General features: G+C 41.9%; 1 protein-coding gene across 1 annotated transcript in view; it reads right to left on the bottom strand.

Moving 5' to 3' along the window:
* Positions 1-15,823, bottom strand: part of lgr4 (leucine-rich repeat containing G protein-coupled receptor 4) — a 91,270-nt gene that overhangs the window by 38,366 nt on the left and 37,081 nt on the right. Inside the window, exons 2-4 of the mRNA XM_061887215.1 lie at positions 15,631-15,702; positions 5,020-5,091; positions 3,542-3,613 (exon numbers count right to left, since the gene is read on the bottom strand). Of these exons, the coding sequence (XP_061743199.1) occupies positions 3,542-3,613; positions 5,020-5,091; positions 15,631-15,702 (216 nt within the window). The remainder of the gene's footprint in view (positions 1-3,541; positions 3,614-5,019; positions 5,092-15,630; positions 15,703-15,823) is intronic.

Consider the following 15,823-nt stretch of genomic DNA (forward strand, 5'->3'; position numbering starts at 1 on the left):
TTTTTCCAAAAGAGCTGTTCAGAATTTGACACTTTAGTGACGTTTTTCACCTTAGTGTGTCTCATTCTCACTCAAAATTACTCAAGTGTGTGGGCTGGAAATAAAAATAGTCTTGATTGACATTTAGCTCTCCAAAGCTTTAAACAAGTCGGTCCTGGCACCACAAAATCATATTACACCTACTATAGAACCCTAAATGCTGACGAAAAATAGGCATCTATTAAAGACAAAGAAGAAACACAAAAAAAAGAAACGTGGGTAATAAAGTGACAAAGGGAGGGTAGGCCGTGGTGGTACCGGCATAAAGCTAGAGTGTAAATCTGTCTGTCGCTGACGAACTAAAAAAAAAAAATACTAGAGAATGAAATTGTCTTAAGGTTAGCCATTTAAAATAAATACATACAAAAACCCTTAAGTAAATTGATGAAGAATAACCAGGATTTACATTTAAGTAGGGTTTTTTTCTGTTAAAAATTCAGCATGCCTTAAGAATTATTAGAGACACCTTTGAAAGCTGGGCAATTATATGATCGTGGTAGATTTCAGGGTGATTATGGTGATCAGCAGTGAGCACATTAACTCGATCAAATATGGCAGGCAGAAACGTCTTTGACAACAGCCAATTAGAGACAACCGTTCGCTCCAATTCTGGTTGTAAGGTACCATTGAAGCAAACAGAAGGAAACTTGGCACTAAACACGCAGCTGAGGGCGGCAAATTTGATGTCAGCGGTGACTTATGAGATATCATGCAAATATGAGGCTACCGTTGAGAAAAAAAGCTAACAACGCCGGTTGTGTGTTGGTGGTTTGGGTCGCCAAAGTGATGTGGAGAAAATTAACCTGATGTACAAGGTGTGTACAACATAACCGGCAACTAGGCGTGGGCGATATTTCCTGTAAAAATCTTTGATTTTCTCAAAAAAATTGATTAATGATTTTTTTCCAAATAGTCCCTTACTTTTTAGAGAACACATTGAATACAATTAAAAAGTAGTAGTTTGAAATTAAATTGCATACACTCTAATTTGTATAATGTTTTTTTTAGACCAGATATAAATTGTGCTTTTAATGGAATAATTTTAAATAAATAAATTAAAACCCTCCTCTGGAACGCAATACTTATGTCTTGAATAAAATACTTATTTTAACAAAAATGTAACATTTTATATAGCATGCAAATAAGTCTACAACGTTGATATTAATAAAGAGAAAACTTGAAACTTTTGTCAATCAATCAATCAATCAATCAATCTTTATATCTGGTCTGAAAAGAACAATTATACAAATAAAATTTTTGGGGGGAAATGTTGAATTATCTCTGTCATTTTTATTCAATGGTTTCTTTAAAAAGTATAGGGAAAGGGTGAAAGAGAAAAAATCATGAAAAAACATAAATCCATTTTTTTTTTTAGAAAAAATCTGCGATTTTATTTAACGGGCATATCGCCCATTCTTGACGTATTGGTACCCTTTTTTGTATTTAGAATCTGCATAAGTCCTGAAAATTTGATATCAAAGCATGGAGGTATTGCGGAGATATTTATAAAACAATCTTGCCTTTATTCATACTTCCACAAAATGAACCACTTGAAATTTGCACAACTTGTGACGTTTCGTCATGTCAGCAGATATCTCCAATTGTAGAGTTTCAGCCGAAGATCTATGTGTGAGTCTGCCATTGTTGTCCGTCCGACTATATAGTCAAAGAGTTCATTATTTTTGTTGTGCGGTAGACTGGCTTGTACATGCACATGCACATGCATCCTCCTTGTTGCCATTTCTAATACAAAAGTAGTGTGTAGTTCTAGCTAGAGCTGGGCGATATATCAATACACGCAATACATCGCGGGTTTTTCTCTGTGCGATATAGAAAATGACTTTATCGTGATATTCGAGTATACGTTCTCACGCAGTTGCTTTTAGCTGCGGGCATTACACTACAGGCTCTTCCCACTCCTCCTTGTGTCTCCTTCTCACAGACAGTAAGCACACCTTCTTACATACGTCACATACTGTCACGTCATACGTCACATACGTATATGCCCTCACGGAGCAGAGAGGTAGCAGACTGGGTAATGTTAGCTGTGATGCTAGCGAAGCCGTGCGAGTTGTAATATGAGAGAAAGAAGGTGCGAATCTGGTAACGAGTGAAGGAATAATAATTCCCAAGAAAAACAGCAGAGGGTCCATCGTCTGGCAATGGTTCGGCTTCAAGCGGGAATATGTCAAATAGACAACTTTAATTTGTCAAGTGTGGGACACAAGAGTTGCTATCAAAAGTAGCATTACTGCTAATATGTAGCATCATTTGAAAAGTCACCTGCTGAAGAATGAAGAGTGCTTAATCCGCATGTCAACACTCCATTCGGTGCCACACGCCCACACCCTCAAAATGCAGAGGCAAACGTTTCCAGATCAACACCGTATGAAAAAAAGAGTCAAGAACAAAAGGAGATAATGCCCGCAATAAAAAAAGGAAAGACACTATTTAATTTCCTATTACGCAGCTCATTTTTATTTGGCACTTATTGAAATATCTTGTGTGACATCATGCACAAAAGTGCACTTTATTTGTTTTAAACTATTGTAGCGGCGTTTAGTACAAAAAGTGCACTTTAATTTAGTGTTGTTTTGATATGTCGTCTTAGTGACATCCTGCACAAAAGTGCACTCATAGCTTGTTTTAAAATGTTTCTGACAATCTTGCACTTTCTGTTTTGGAAATGACATGAATGTTTGTGCTACTGCTTAATAACTGTTTAATAAATACAGTTTTGGTCAATTGACTTAGTTGTGATTTCCTTCTCTGCATGAAAGTTTAAAATGAGTATATATTAATGCAGTATGAACAAGAATATTTTAATGTAGACACATAGAATCATCATACTGCTGTGATTATATGCATCAAGTGTTAATTCAAGGCTAAGGCAAAATATGGAGATATATATCGTCATTGCAATATGGCCCAAAAATATTGAGATATTAAAAAAGGCCATATCCCCCAGCCCTAGTTTTAACTTAAATCCGTCAGTAGGTTCCTTTTGGAAGTGCTAAAAGCTACAACATGGCTGACTAGGAGAAGTCGCAGCCACGTAGATAAGACCGCCCACAAAAGAGAGAATCCAGAAGAGAAGGTCAAAAAGTGGTTAGGAGATGGTCTGTGAAAAACATCTATGCACAACTTTGACTATATAACCACCATTACATGTTATGTAGAACAAAAGGAAATGTTTTACATGTAGAAAAAATATCATAATTTTTAGGAGGTGACGTAAATAGTACAAGTTGTTTAGGGATGGAGTCCCAAAGCACACCTGATGTAACTTTTATGAAAGTCAGATTTTCATCCCGGCACATAATTAATTACTGACTCAACCTACTGTATGTTGTGTTATTTCTATACTGTAAAGTTTTTGGAACATAAAATAGCCTGGGTGAGATCAATAAAAAGCACTGCACAATCACATTTGTTGTTTGATTACAAAAAAGAAAAAGCCATCCAAGTGCAGCCAAATAAAAATGTAGATTTAATAACTCACAGAGACTGGAGAAAATGAAGGTTCTTCAGTGCAGCGCTAGGTACCGTCTTAAGTTGATTATTCTGGAGCATCCTGAGGATAAAAAGCACATCCATGTTTTCAATTCAACTCAAAATAAAAAAAACAGTATCTGTTTATATAACTACATATATTTCTAAGAATACTGTCTTTTTTGTTAACAAAACTATGCATCTATTGGTTAATCAAATAAGATTACTTTAAAAAAAAAGAGTTTTTTTGCACACGGTTACAAATGTCAATGTGCTGCAAAAAGGACTGAACGTTTCATGTCATTTGCCATAGTATTTTAGTAAAACAAAACATAGTGTTTTAATTTCAATGAACATTAGTGTTTCCCATACATTCTTTTATTTCTGGTGCAGCACCACAAATAAATATGGACCAATACAGAAACATTAGGGGTCTGTTTCCGCCTACTCCCCCTAGATTTGGCTAACATATAGCAAAAGTTCATGGCAAAATAAAGGTGTTGATCAGCATGGTGACCAAGTCTGGTTTCAGAGCATCAATTAATACTATAGGGTGTAACATTACATGCATTTATATTCTGTTTCATTTTGGTGTAGCGAATTCCAAGGTTATCTTAGTTTCATGTTGTGAAATAATGTGCCCTTACTATGCCAGCAAATTAACTGAACTGTGACCTTAAAACCATGGTACATACTGAACCACAATGAGAGTGTGTGTACCTCTACACCACTAATATATTTTATAAACAGTACAGTAAACGCACCAAAACATACAGTACTCTTATACAAATGCCATAGTTTTTCCAAAGATGCGAAAGAAAATTTCAGCAGTTTTAAACAATAGGAGTGAGTGCTTGCTGTTTTATAATGTAGTGTCCAGACAACTGCCACTGCTGCTTTTTAGAATGTTGTTGGCCATACCCTTTTGCCATCAACAGCACAAATATCCCACAGTTGTTTTCCGCACATGCACCAAACACTTTTTCCGTTTTTGCACCAATTGGACAGCACTCCTACACCCAGTGAAGATAAACGTGCCTTTCACTGGACTCCGGAATTAAAAAAAAAACAAAAAACAACATGAATAATATTACTGACCCATAACTGGGTCACTGTTAACATAACTCAAGTATACAAATCACCTTTGGTTTTCCTGCAACAATCTCACTTGTAAATCAACAAGACTTGGAACTGTATCCAGCATTGTGTGCCTTTCAAAAACGTAAAAGCATATCATCTATACGCAGCCAAATGTGAAGTATGCAGAACACATTTTTACACAAGGTGTGTTAGCAATACACTATGTAAAAGTGAATGTTTTGGTGATATACTAACAGCGCCACAATGTTACACAACAACTTAGTGAAATATTTACTTTTCCAACACCCCCGTGGGTGGAAAACTTCACACTGTCAGAGAGTGTGTGTGGATGTGTGTGTCTATATGAGAGTGTTGACAGTGGTGGTGGCAAGGAGGGTGTACGCTTACAGGACTTTGAGCTGATTCAGTCCAGACAGGGCTTCAGGGTGGATAAGGGACAAGTCATTCCCTGCAAGTCTCCTAGGTGGAGAAGAAAAGAATTGTGAGACTAGTTTGTGGTAAACAGACAAACAACTGTATAGTTCTGAGAAAAAAGCTAAAAAAAAAAAAACCTAAAAAAAATAATGTATTCAGCAATTTATATGAGGTTAAAATAATTCAAGCTGAAAATGGGACATGAGTGTCAAAGACATATCTGTCAAGGCTGTTGGCACATTGTCCGTCACCCATAAGAGATTAGAACTACTTTCCACATATCGCCTGTCTAAATTGCTTTCTCTGCCTCTCCCCCATCAGTATGTGTTGTTTGTTTTAGAGACTGACCCATATATATATACACACGTCTTAGGTAAAAGCTCAGTATGTGAATAGACCCATTCATACGCATGTTCTCTGTAACCTTTGTAACTTATCCTCAGTTAACCCATAAAGGTTTGTGGGGACACCTCCCTTTCCTGTTGTAAATAGAAATTGTTCAGAAAAGTATTTGTGTGAATAAGCATGAAAAAAGGCTGACAAGGACACAGACTCCAAGTATACTATCAGGCCTGAGAGATTAGTGACAGATTTATCACCCAGCAATATGAGTCTGACCAGACTAAAAAACCCTGCAACAAGAGATGCTGGGTGTGAGCCCAAGAACTAAGGCTGACTCTGTTCGAGGACCACATGCCTTTCACGTCCCAGAGGAAAGGAACAGTAAAAGTAAGATTTCCTTCCAGACATGATTGACTTTAATGCAAATTGCATTCATATTAGTTTATCTTTCCTACTTTCTTGGTATATCTCTACTTCCCAGTCAGAAGAAAAGTGTATTCTTCCAGTGGACGGACCTTTTCTTAAACTGAAATAAACAGTAATTGAGATAACAGTAACTTATAAAAACACAGGAAACAATATGAGAGCAAAAGAGGAAACATTTTGTATTTAGTGTGTCTATGAAGTTTTGCAGGACAGCGAAGTAAGTAAATATGAAAAGCATGAATTCAGGCAGTAAGCCTACTGGCTGTAATGGCACAGCTGAGTGAGCCTCAACTAGTTTTTGACCAGGAGAACAGTGTGATGTAAGTGAAGGCCAACAAACAACCAATACCCCCGCTTGCACAACTCTTCTTGGCAGTATTAATCTAATATGAGATTGACAAAGAAATAATTTCAGAACAGTCAAGAAAGAGATGTACCCATTAAAAAAAATATTTCACCCCGACATAATCTCAAGTGCAATCGGAAGGTGTTTACAGCACTTCACTTTTTCCACCTTTTTTTACGCTACAGCCTATTACAAAATGTGTTGTTTTTTTTAATGCAAATGTGTAAAAAAAAAAAAATCACATTAGTATTCACAGACTTTGTTCAATATTTAGTTGATGCACCTGGGGCAGCAATTACAGCCTCAAGTCTTTTTGAATACAATACCACAATCTTGACACACCTATCTTTGGGCAGTTTCACTTATTCTTCTTTGCGGCACCGTCAAAGCTCCATTAGATCGGATGGGAAGCATTGATTTTCCCCCAGGATATCTCTTTACATTGCTGCAATCAGTTTAGTCTAATCAGGAAGGTGACCAAGAACCCGATGGTGACTCTGTCGGAGCTACAGCATTTCTCTGTGGAGAGAGAAGAATTTTCCAGATGGACAACCATCTCTGCAGCAAACCACCAATCAGGCCTGCATGGTAGAGTCACCAGACGGAAGCCTTTTCTTAGTAAAGAGTTTGCCAAAATGTACCTGAAAGACTCAGACCATGAGAAACTAGCTTCTCTGGTCTAATGAGACAAAGCTTGAACTTTTTGGTGTGAATGCCAGGCATCATGTTTGGAGGAAACCAGGCACCGATACCATCCCTGGAGTGAAGGATGGTGTTTTTCAGCGGCAGGAACTGGGAGACCAGTCAGTATGGTTGAGAAATATCAATGCAGCAATGTACAAAGACATCCTGGATAAAAATGAACGCTTCTCATTCAACCTGATGGCGCTTCAGAGGTGGGTTTTTTTGGAATTTTGCCTATCGTTCACAATCATTATGAAAGACATGACAATGAATGATGTATGCAATGTAGTAATGGGCACATTCACAAAAACATTTAATATTTACTTATTTTGATCAATTTAAACATACGCAACGCATTAATTTAAAAAAACGCATCAGGTTTTTTTGTTGTTTTCAGCACTGATTTATGCTCACTGCCGACTTTATGACAGCCAACAAACATAATAAAACATCACTTACTGTACAACGTCAGCTGTCATTAGGATGCAGACTGCTAGGATGTTCATATATTCCCATTTTGATTTAAAATGTATCATATTCCTTGCAAAAAAACAGGGATGAACAAGCGCTTTTCATGTCGTTTTCACATGTTCCAGGTCCTAAATGGCTGTCAAAGCATCCCAACTTGTCAGATTATGTCCTCAGCAATCTACTGCTCAGATGGGAAATATTATTTGTGATGTACAATAAACTTACAAGGAGCAGGGAAGCAAGGAACCCGCAGACCACTCATCTCCGTAATATCGCTAAAATTCGCTCCATTTTGTCCACTAAAGACGCCGAGATCATTATCCATGCGTTTGTTACGTCTCGTCTCGATTACTGTAACGTATTATTTTCGGGTCTCCCAATGTCTAGCATTAAAAGATTACAGTTGGTACAAAATGCGGCTGCTAGACTTTTGACAAGAACAAGAAAGTTTGATCATATTACGCCTGTACTGGCTCACCTGCACTGGCTTCCTGTGCACTTAAGATGTGACTTTAAGGTTTTACTACTTACGTATAAAATACTACACGGTCTAGCTCCAGCCTATCTTGCCGATTGTATTGTACCTTATGTCCCGGCAAGAAATCTGCGTTCAAAAGACTCCGGCTTATTAGTGATTCCTAGAGCTCAAAAAAAGTCTGCGGGCTATAGAGCGTTTTCCGTTCGGGCTCCAGTACTCTGGAATGCCCTCCCGGTAACAGTTCGAGATGCTACCTCAGTAGAAGCATTTAAGTCTCATCTTAAAACTCATTTGTATACTCTAGCCTTTAAATAGACCTCCTTTTTAGACCAGTTGATCTGCCGCTTCTTTTCTTTCTCCTATGTCCCCCCCTCCCTTGTGGAGGGGGTCCGGTCCGATGACCATGGATGAAGTACTGACTGTCCAGAGTCGAGACCCAGGATGGACCGCTCGTCGGGACCCAGGATGGACCGCTCGCCTGTATCGGTTGGGGACATCTCTACGCTGCTGATCCGCTTGAGATGGTTTCCTGTGGACGGGACTCTCACTGCTGTCTTGGAGCCACTATGGATTGAACTTTCACAGTATCATGTTAGACCCGCTCGACATCCATTGCTTTCGGTCCCCTAGAGGGGGGGGGTTGCCCACATCTGAGGTCCTCTCCAAGGTTTCTCATAGTCAGCATTGTCGCTGGCGTCCCACTGAATGTGAATTCTCCCTGCCCACTGGGTGTGAGTTTTCCTTGCCCTTTTGTGGGTTCTTCCGAGGATGTTGTAGTCGTAATGATTTGTGCAGTCCTTTGAGACATTTGTGATTTGGGGCTATATAAATAAACATTGATTGATTGATTGATGTAAACATAGGAACACACGGAAATGGTCACGTTGTTTGTCTGCGTTAGAGCTTATAATAACAATATCACTAATACTTAAATAAATAAATGATAAATGGGTTGTACTTGTATAGCGCTTTTCTAACTTCAAAGTACTCAAAGCGCTTTGATACAACTTCCACATTTACCCATTCACACACATTCACACACTGATGGAGGGAGCTGCCATGCAAGGCGCTAACCAGCACCCATCAGGAGCAAGAATTAAGTGTCTTGCTCAGGACACAACGGACGTGACGAGGTTGGTACTAGGTGGGGATTGAACCAGGGACCCTCGGGTTGCACACGGCCACTCCCACACTGCGCCACGCCTTGTCACATTTTGTTGGTGACAAACCCCAAGATCCAGAGAAAGCGGCAGGCATTGTGCAGGAAAAAATAATTTAATCTTTGAAAATAAAAATAAAAAACACAAACCAGGAACTAGAAAACGGGAGACAGGATCCAGCAAACAGGAACTAACAACAAAAATACAGCACGCTGCAAACAGCTACAGGTTCTACGACAAGCATTAATGACAATAATCCAGCACTGACTGGAGGAGAAAGCAGGTCTAAATTGTGGATGGCTGATTGACTCCAGGTGTGGCCAGGTGACAATCAGCCACAACTGAGGGGAAAAAGCACTCAGGGAGAAAATCAGGAAATTACCAAAATAAGAGTGCTGACAGGAACAAATACAAATGCAGAGGAAAAAACTGACATAGCCAAACTGTCAGGGACAAGCCTGACAGTAGCCCCCCTTCCCAAAACAGATCCCAGACGTCCTACATACCCTCCCCCCTAAAAATAAAAAACAGTCCAAAGTCACGAGAGGGTGGAGGGAGGAAAAGGAGGTGGGCCGCCAGGCCAAGTGTCCCCGCAACCAGTGGGGAAGAGTCAGGTGGCGACGGCGAGTTGAACGCCGCTACAATTGGTGAGGCGGTCGTCCGTGAAACGACCACATCTATGACCGACAAGAATATGTTGGCGCCCCCTGCTGCTGGCCCACCGGAGAGGATGGTGGCGCCCCCTGCTGCTGGCCCACCGGAGAGGAAGGTGGCGCCCCCTACTGCTGGCCCACCGGAGAGGATGGTGGCGGCGATGTCTGGTGGCCCACCGGAGTGCATGGTGGCGGGGACGTCTCCTGGCCCACCGGAGTGCATGGTGGCGCTGTAGGTTGCAGACCCACAGGGGATGATGGCGCCATCGGTTGCAGACTCACCAGAGACGATGGTGGCCTCTGCCGGCCCACCGGAGACGATGGTGGCCTCTGCCGGCCCACCGGAGACGATGGTGGCCTCTGCCGGCCCACCGGAGACGATGGTGGCCTCTGCCGGCCCACCGGAGACGATGGTGGCCTCTGCCGGCCCACCGGAGACGATGGTGGCCTCTGCCGGCCCACCGGAGACGATGGTGGCCTCTGCCGGCCCACCGGAGACGATGGTGGCCTCTGCCGGCCCACCGGAGACGATGGTGGCCTCTGCCGGCCCACCGGAGACGATGGTGGCCTCTGCCGGCCCACCGGAGACGATGGTGGCCTCTGCCGGCCCACCGGAGACGATGGTGGCCTCTGCCGGCCCACCGGAGACGATGGTGGCCTCTGCCGGCCCACCGGAGACGATGGTGGCCTCTGCCGGCCCACCGGAGACGATGGTGGCCTCTGCCGGCCCACCGGAGACGATGGTGGCCTCTGCCGGCCCACCGGAGACGATGGTGGCCTCTGCCGGCCCACCGGAGACGATGGTGGCCTCTGCCGGCCCACCGGAGACGATGGTGGCCTCTGCCGGCCCACCGGAGACGATGGTGGCCTCTGCCGGCCCACCGGAGACGATGGTGGCCTCTGCCGGCCCACCGGAGACGATGGTGGCCTCTGCCGGCCCACCGGAGACGATGGTGGCCTCTGCCGGCCCACCGGAGACGATGGTGGCCTCTGCCGGCCCACCGGAGACGATGGTGGCCTCTGCCGGCCCACCGGAGACGATGGTGGCCTCTGCCGGCCCACCGGAGACGATGGTGGCCTCTGCCGGCCCACCGGAGACGATGGTGGCCTCTGCCGGCCCACCGGAGACGATGGTGGCCTCTGCCGGCCCACCGGAGACGATGGTGGCCTCTGCCGGCCCACCGGAGACGATGGTGGCCTCTGCCGGCCCACCGGAGATGGTGGCGGCGTCTGTTGCAGACCCACTTGTGTGAGGAGTAGCTGTGCCTCAGCTGCACAGCTACTCATAGCCCCCTCCTCAATGGACGGAACCCAGACGTCCCCAGATAGGCCCACAGACAACAGGGGTGGGTGGGAGAGGGCTTGAAAAGCGGCCAACCTTTTCTTCAATTTAGCCATTAGCGCTACAATCCCGTCAAGCCTCTCCGCCATCGAAATCTCTGCCGGGTTCAAATTTGGCTGGATTATTCTGTGACAAGTTGTTGGTGACGAACCCCAAGATGCAGAGAAGGCGGCAGGCATTGTGCAGGAAAACATGATTTAATCTTTAAAAATGAAAAAAAACACAAACCAGGAACTAAGAACAGCCAAACTGGAAAACGGGAAACAGGATCCAGCAAACAGGAACTACCCACAAAAAGACAGCACGCTGCAAACAGCTACAGGTTCTATGACAAGCATTAATGACAATAATTCAGCACTGACTGGAGGAGAAATCAGGTCTAAATAGCAACTAGCTGATTGACACCAGGTGTGGCCAGGTGACAATCAGCCACAGCTGAGGGGGAAAAGCACTCAGGGGGAAAATCAGCAAATTACCAAAATAAGAGTGCTGACAGGAACAAAGACAAATGCAGAGGAAAAAACTAACATAGCCAAACTGTCAGGGACAAGCCTGACAACTTGGTTAATATTCAAGTCACAAAATGTAAATGGGGTATTGTTGGCGCTTTTTAAATTGTTATTTATCGGATTTTATGGGCAAAATAGTGGAGACTTTTATATATGTTTACTTAAGGTTCAGCGTAGGGCTGGGTGATATTGCCTTTTTTTAATATCACAATATTTTTAGGCCATATCGCGATATACGATATATATTACGATATTTTGCCTTGGACTTGAATGAACACTTGATGCATATAATCACAGCAGTATGATGATTCTATGTGTCTACATTAAAACATTCTTCTTCATACTGCATTCATATAAGGTACTTTTAAACTTTCATGCAGAGAGGGAAATCACAACTAAATCGACTGACCAAAAGTATATTTATTAAAGTTATTGAGCAATGGCACAAACATTCAAGTCATTTCCAAAACATAAATTGCAAGATTGTCAGAGACATTTTAAGTGTCAAATAAAAATGAGCTGCATAATAGGAAATCAAATAGTATTCGTCCTTCACTATGTGGGATGTTACTAAGGTTAGGAAATTCTCTTCATTCCCTAGCGAGTGACATTTCAAATGATGCTACATATTAGCAGTAATGCTACTTTTTATAGCAACGCTTTAGCCCCACACTTGACAAATTACTAGGGGTGTAACGGTACGTGTATTTGTATTTAACCGTTTCGGTTCGGTACGAGGGTGTATCGAACGAGTTTGTAATTTAAAGTCTTAACAAGCTGCTCTGCAGATGCCTCCGTCTGAGCAGTGAGCACTTAGCATTGTCCCGCCCACACAACCATCTGATTGGTTACATACAAAGCCAATCAGCAGTGCGTATTCAGAGCGATGTAACAGCCAATCACCAGTGCGTATTCAGAGCGATGTAACAGCCAATCAGCAGTGCGTATTCAGAAAGCATAGAGTCAGTGCTCCGGCTTCGAGATGAGCAGATATGTGTTTAGCAGGTAAGCGGCAGACATCGTACACTCCTCAAATTATAAAAAACACTTCCCAGTCACAACTATTACAAACATCACTATGAGCCCGTTGACGTTCTAGAAACTTAAACTGCAGCTCAGCTCTCTCATAGTTCTGGGTTGAGGTGAAGGCTAATTAGCTTTTAGAGTTAGGTTAGCTCATTTTGCTGTGTGTGTATGCGTGCGTGTGTGTTTGCGTGTGTGTGTGCGTGTGTATAATTAAAGTCAACTACAGGCTTCCCAAATGCTGTAATAAATTAAGCATGATGAGTTCACTTGAAACTGTTTAATGTTGCACTTTTTAAGTAGAAGAAAGGTTTTGTCATTTGATTTAATCTGAGCAACAATTTGAGGCAGTTTAATGTGGATTAACGTGGGCAGAATTATTATAGTGTTCCCAATGTTAAAATGATAAAGCCATTGTTTACAAATTTGGTAAATAAATAACCAAAAAATGTATATTTTGTTGTTCTCTTACTGTACCGAAAATGAACCGAACCGTGACCTCTAAACCGAGGTACGTACCGAACCGAAATTTTTGTGTACCATTACACCCCTACAAATTACGGTTGTCTGTTTGACATATTCCCACTTGAAACCAAACCACCGCCAGACGATGCTGTTTTTATTGGGAATTAAGTCTTCCTACATTTGTTACCAGATCTGCACCTTCTTTCTCGTACGGCTAAGTTAGCAGCTACAGTAATGTTAGCCACGCCGCTACCTCTCTACTGGGCGAGGGCGTGCATGTGACGTATGACGTGACGTATGTAAGAATGTGCGCCTGCTTGTCTGTGAGGAGAGACAGGAAAGAGTGAGAAGAGCCTGAATGCCTGCAGCTAAAAGCTACTGCGTGAGAACGTATACTCGAATATTACAATATCGTCATTTTCTTTATCACACAGAGACAAACCCGCGATATATCGTATATATCAATATATCGCCTAGCCCTAGTTTAGCATGCATTAAATAGGAGGGGGTAACGCAGTGCTTCTTAAATATATTCTATTACAACCCCCCTAAGAAGAAGAAAATACCCCAACCCCCCACCCCACTCTTCATTGTGACTATAAATAATATAACTTGTCTATAAAATTAAAATTAAGTATACCTATGCATAACATTGTAAGCTCATTAACATTAAAGGAAACAGCACGCGGTCTTTCTTCATCCCCAACCGTAGGTTACAGTAAAGCAAAGTGCTACATACGCTTCATCATATTCTAGTAGGGCAACATTTCATGTTCCTAGAGCTCACACGCACTGTACTTGGAGGAATGGCATACAATGCAACTAACAAATATCTTGCAAATGACTTGCTGTGGCAATACCCAATGAGAAAAGTTGAAAGAAAACCACTTTTATAAAGTTGCAGGTTCCTTTCTAATGTAAAAAAACACACACACTGAAGGAGATCAGGCATACTCATCATATCTGTTCAGTTTGAACATTTGGCAAGACAGAATAGAACACAGCAAAGCGTGACTAGGCACGAATGAATATTTTTTCCTGGTGTCAATTCCGGTCTGGCATGGTGCACCTTCTTTTCCCTCCCTGATTTTCTGTCAATTCTGTGAGCACTCAAGACCGCCGCTCTGGTTCACTGACATTGCAGCAGGTCTCGTGAAAAGAGGCCCTCCACAAATGTTCATAGAGAAAAGCTTTGAGATTTGTCATACACAAAGGTTAAATAAACAGGCGGAAAAATTAAGTCATGTCAATCAAGACGATTTTTTCAAGACAATTAACAACAGTTTGGGGACAGGCGATCATAATGTTTTATTATTATTTAATGTTTTCCTGCTGGCTCCGCTGTGAACGGGACTCTCGCGGCTGTGCCGGATCCATTATGGATTGAACTTTCACAGTATCATGTTAGACCCGCTCAACATCCATTGCTTTCGTCCTCTCCAAGGTTCTCGTAGTCATCATTGTCACCGACGTCCCACTGGGTGTGAGTTTTCCTTGCCCTTATGTGGGCCTACCGAGGATGTCGTAGTGGTTTGTGTTGTGGTTTGTGCAGCCCTTTGAGACACTAGTGATTTAGGGCTATATAAGTAAACATTGATTGATTGATTTGGCATGTAAATGATTATAGAATTGTTTCAATATGGGTTGCAAAGGCTTGTAATTAAATTGCTGCTGTATGCATTTATTATTTTTATATTGTTATTTACAGTTGAAATATATACAAATAAATCACCTGACCCTCATTAATTCATAATTTACTGAGAAGACAACTTTCTGACTGTTGGATATTGCGGACAAAAGCCTGACTCGTTCTATGAACAACTCGATACACTTTAGTTTTTTTAAGTCAGATTATTGTGTATAATATTGCTTTGTATTTCATTTACTTTTTAATAAAATAACTCAGACCTAATATTGTATTTTTATTTACATGGTATCTGTGTAGAAGTACAGTATATTAAACCACTCGTCTATAAGTCATCAGCCTGTTTTGTATGAATCACCCTGAATTGTGGTGGAAACAAAAACCACACACTTCTACTGGAACTAGAGGATCCAGGAACCAAGACTTCCTTAATTTTTGGTGGAAAAGGGCCTTATATCATACGACGAAATGTAAACCCTTCTAACAAAGACAATTTAGGTGGTGGGTGGAAAAGAAAAGGACGAGGACTAGACTGCTGAAAGATTCAAGAGCACTAAAAAAGCATATCCGCTACAGCCAGAATCAGGAATCACTGCAGCTCACTTACTCGCTGGTCATTTAGCATTGTCTAGGCAGCATGATACCTGATCTCAGTAAGACTGATACGATCTCCAACTCCCTACAATACTGGGCCACAGTGAGGGGTATTCTAACATTTGGTAAACACTAACGAGAGTAGATGTTTGCTACACAAAAACACAAAGTAGTCTTCACAGGATGATTAATGACCTCATTGTTCAAGCTTCATTTATCGAGTACAATTTTTTCGACTTCTTGTTTATTTGCTAACATTTTCAACTGCTTGTGAATTGCACATTTTTAGCGTGCTTATCTTTCCCAGTAAAGGAGGACATGGAATGCCCGTACGTGTTGCAGTACCAACTCAAATAAGCAGGTCCATACTATAAAGCCCAGCCCTCATGTCAACATTGTACTGTGTCAATACATCACTAATGAAAGAAGGGAAGGCATGTACTCACAACTCCTCCAGATAGGGAAAGTTCTTGAAAACATTTGCTGGAAGCTCAGTGATGTTGTTCATGCTCAGATCTCTGTGGAGAAGAAACAAAAACAAAATTAAACCGTTTTTGGGGATAAAAAAATTTGATGCTAACATTGTCTTCTGTTTTAATGTGTCAGTCTCCATCTCCAGGTATAAATTGAATGTCACAG

This window comes from Nerophis ophidion, linkage group LG25 (genome assembly GCF_033978795.1).
Source record: "Nerophis ophidion isolate RoL-2023_Sa linkage group LG25, RoL_Noph_v1.0, whole genome shotgun sequence".
Lineage (NCBI taxonomy): Eukaryota > Metazoa > Chordata > Actinopteri > Syngnathiformes > Syngnathidae > Nerophis > Nerophis ophidion.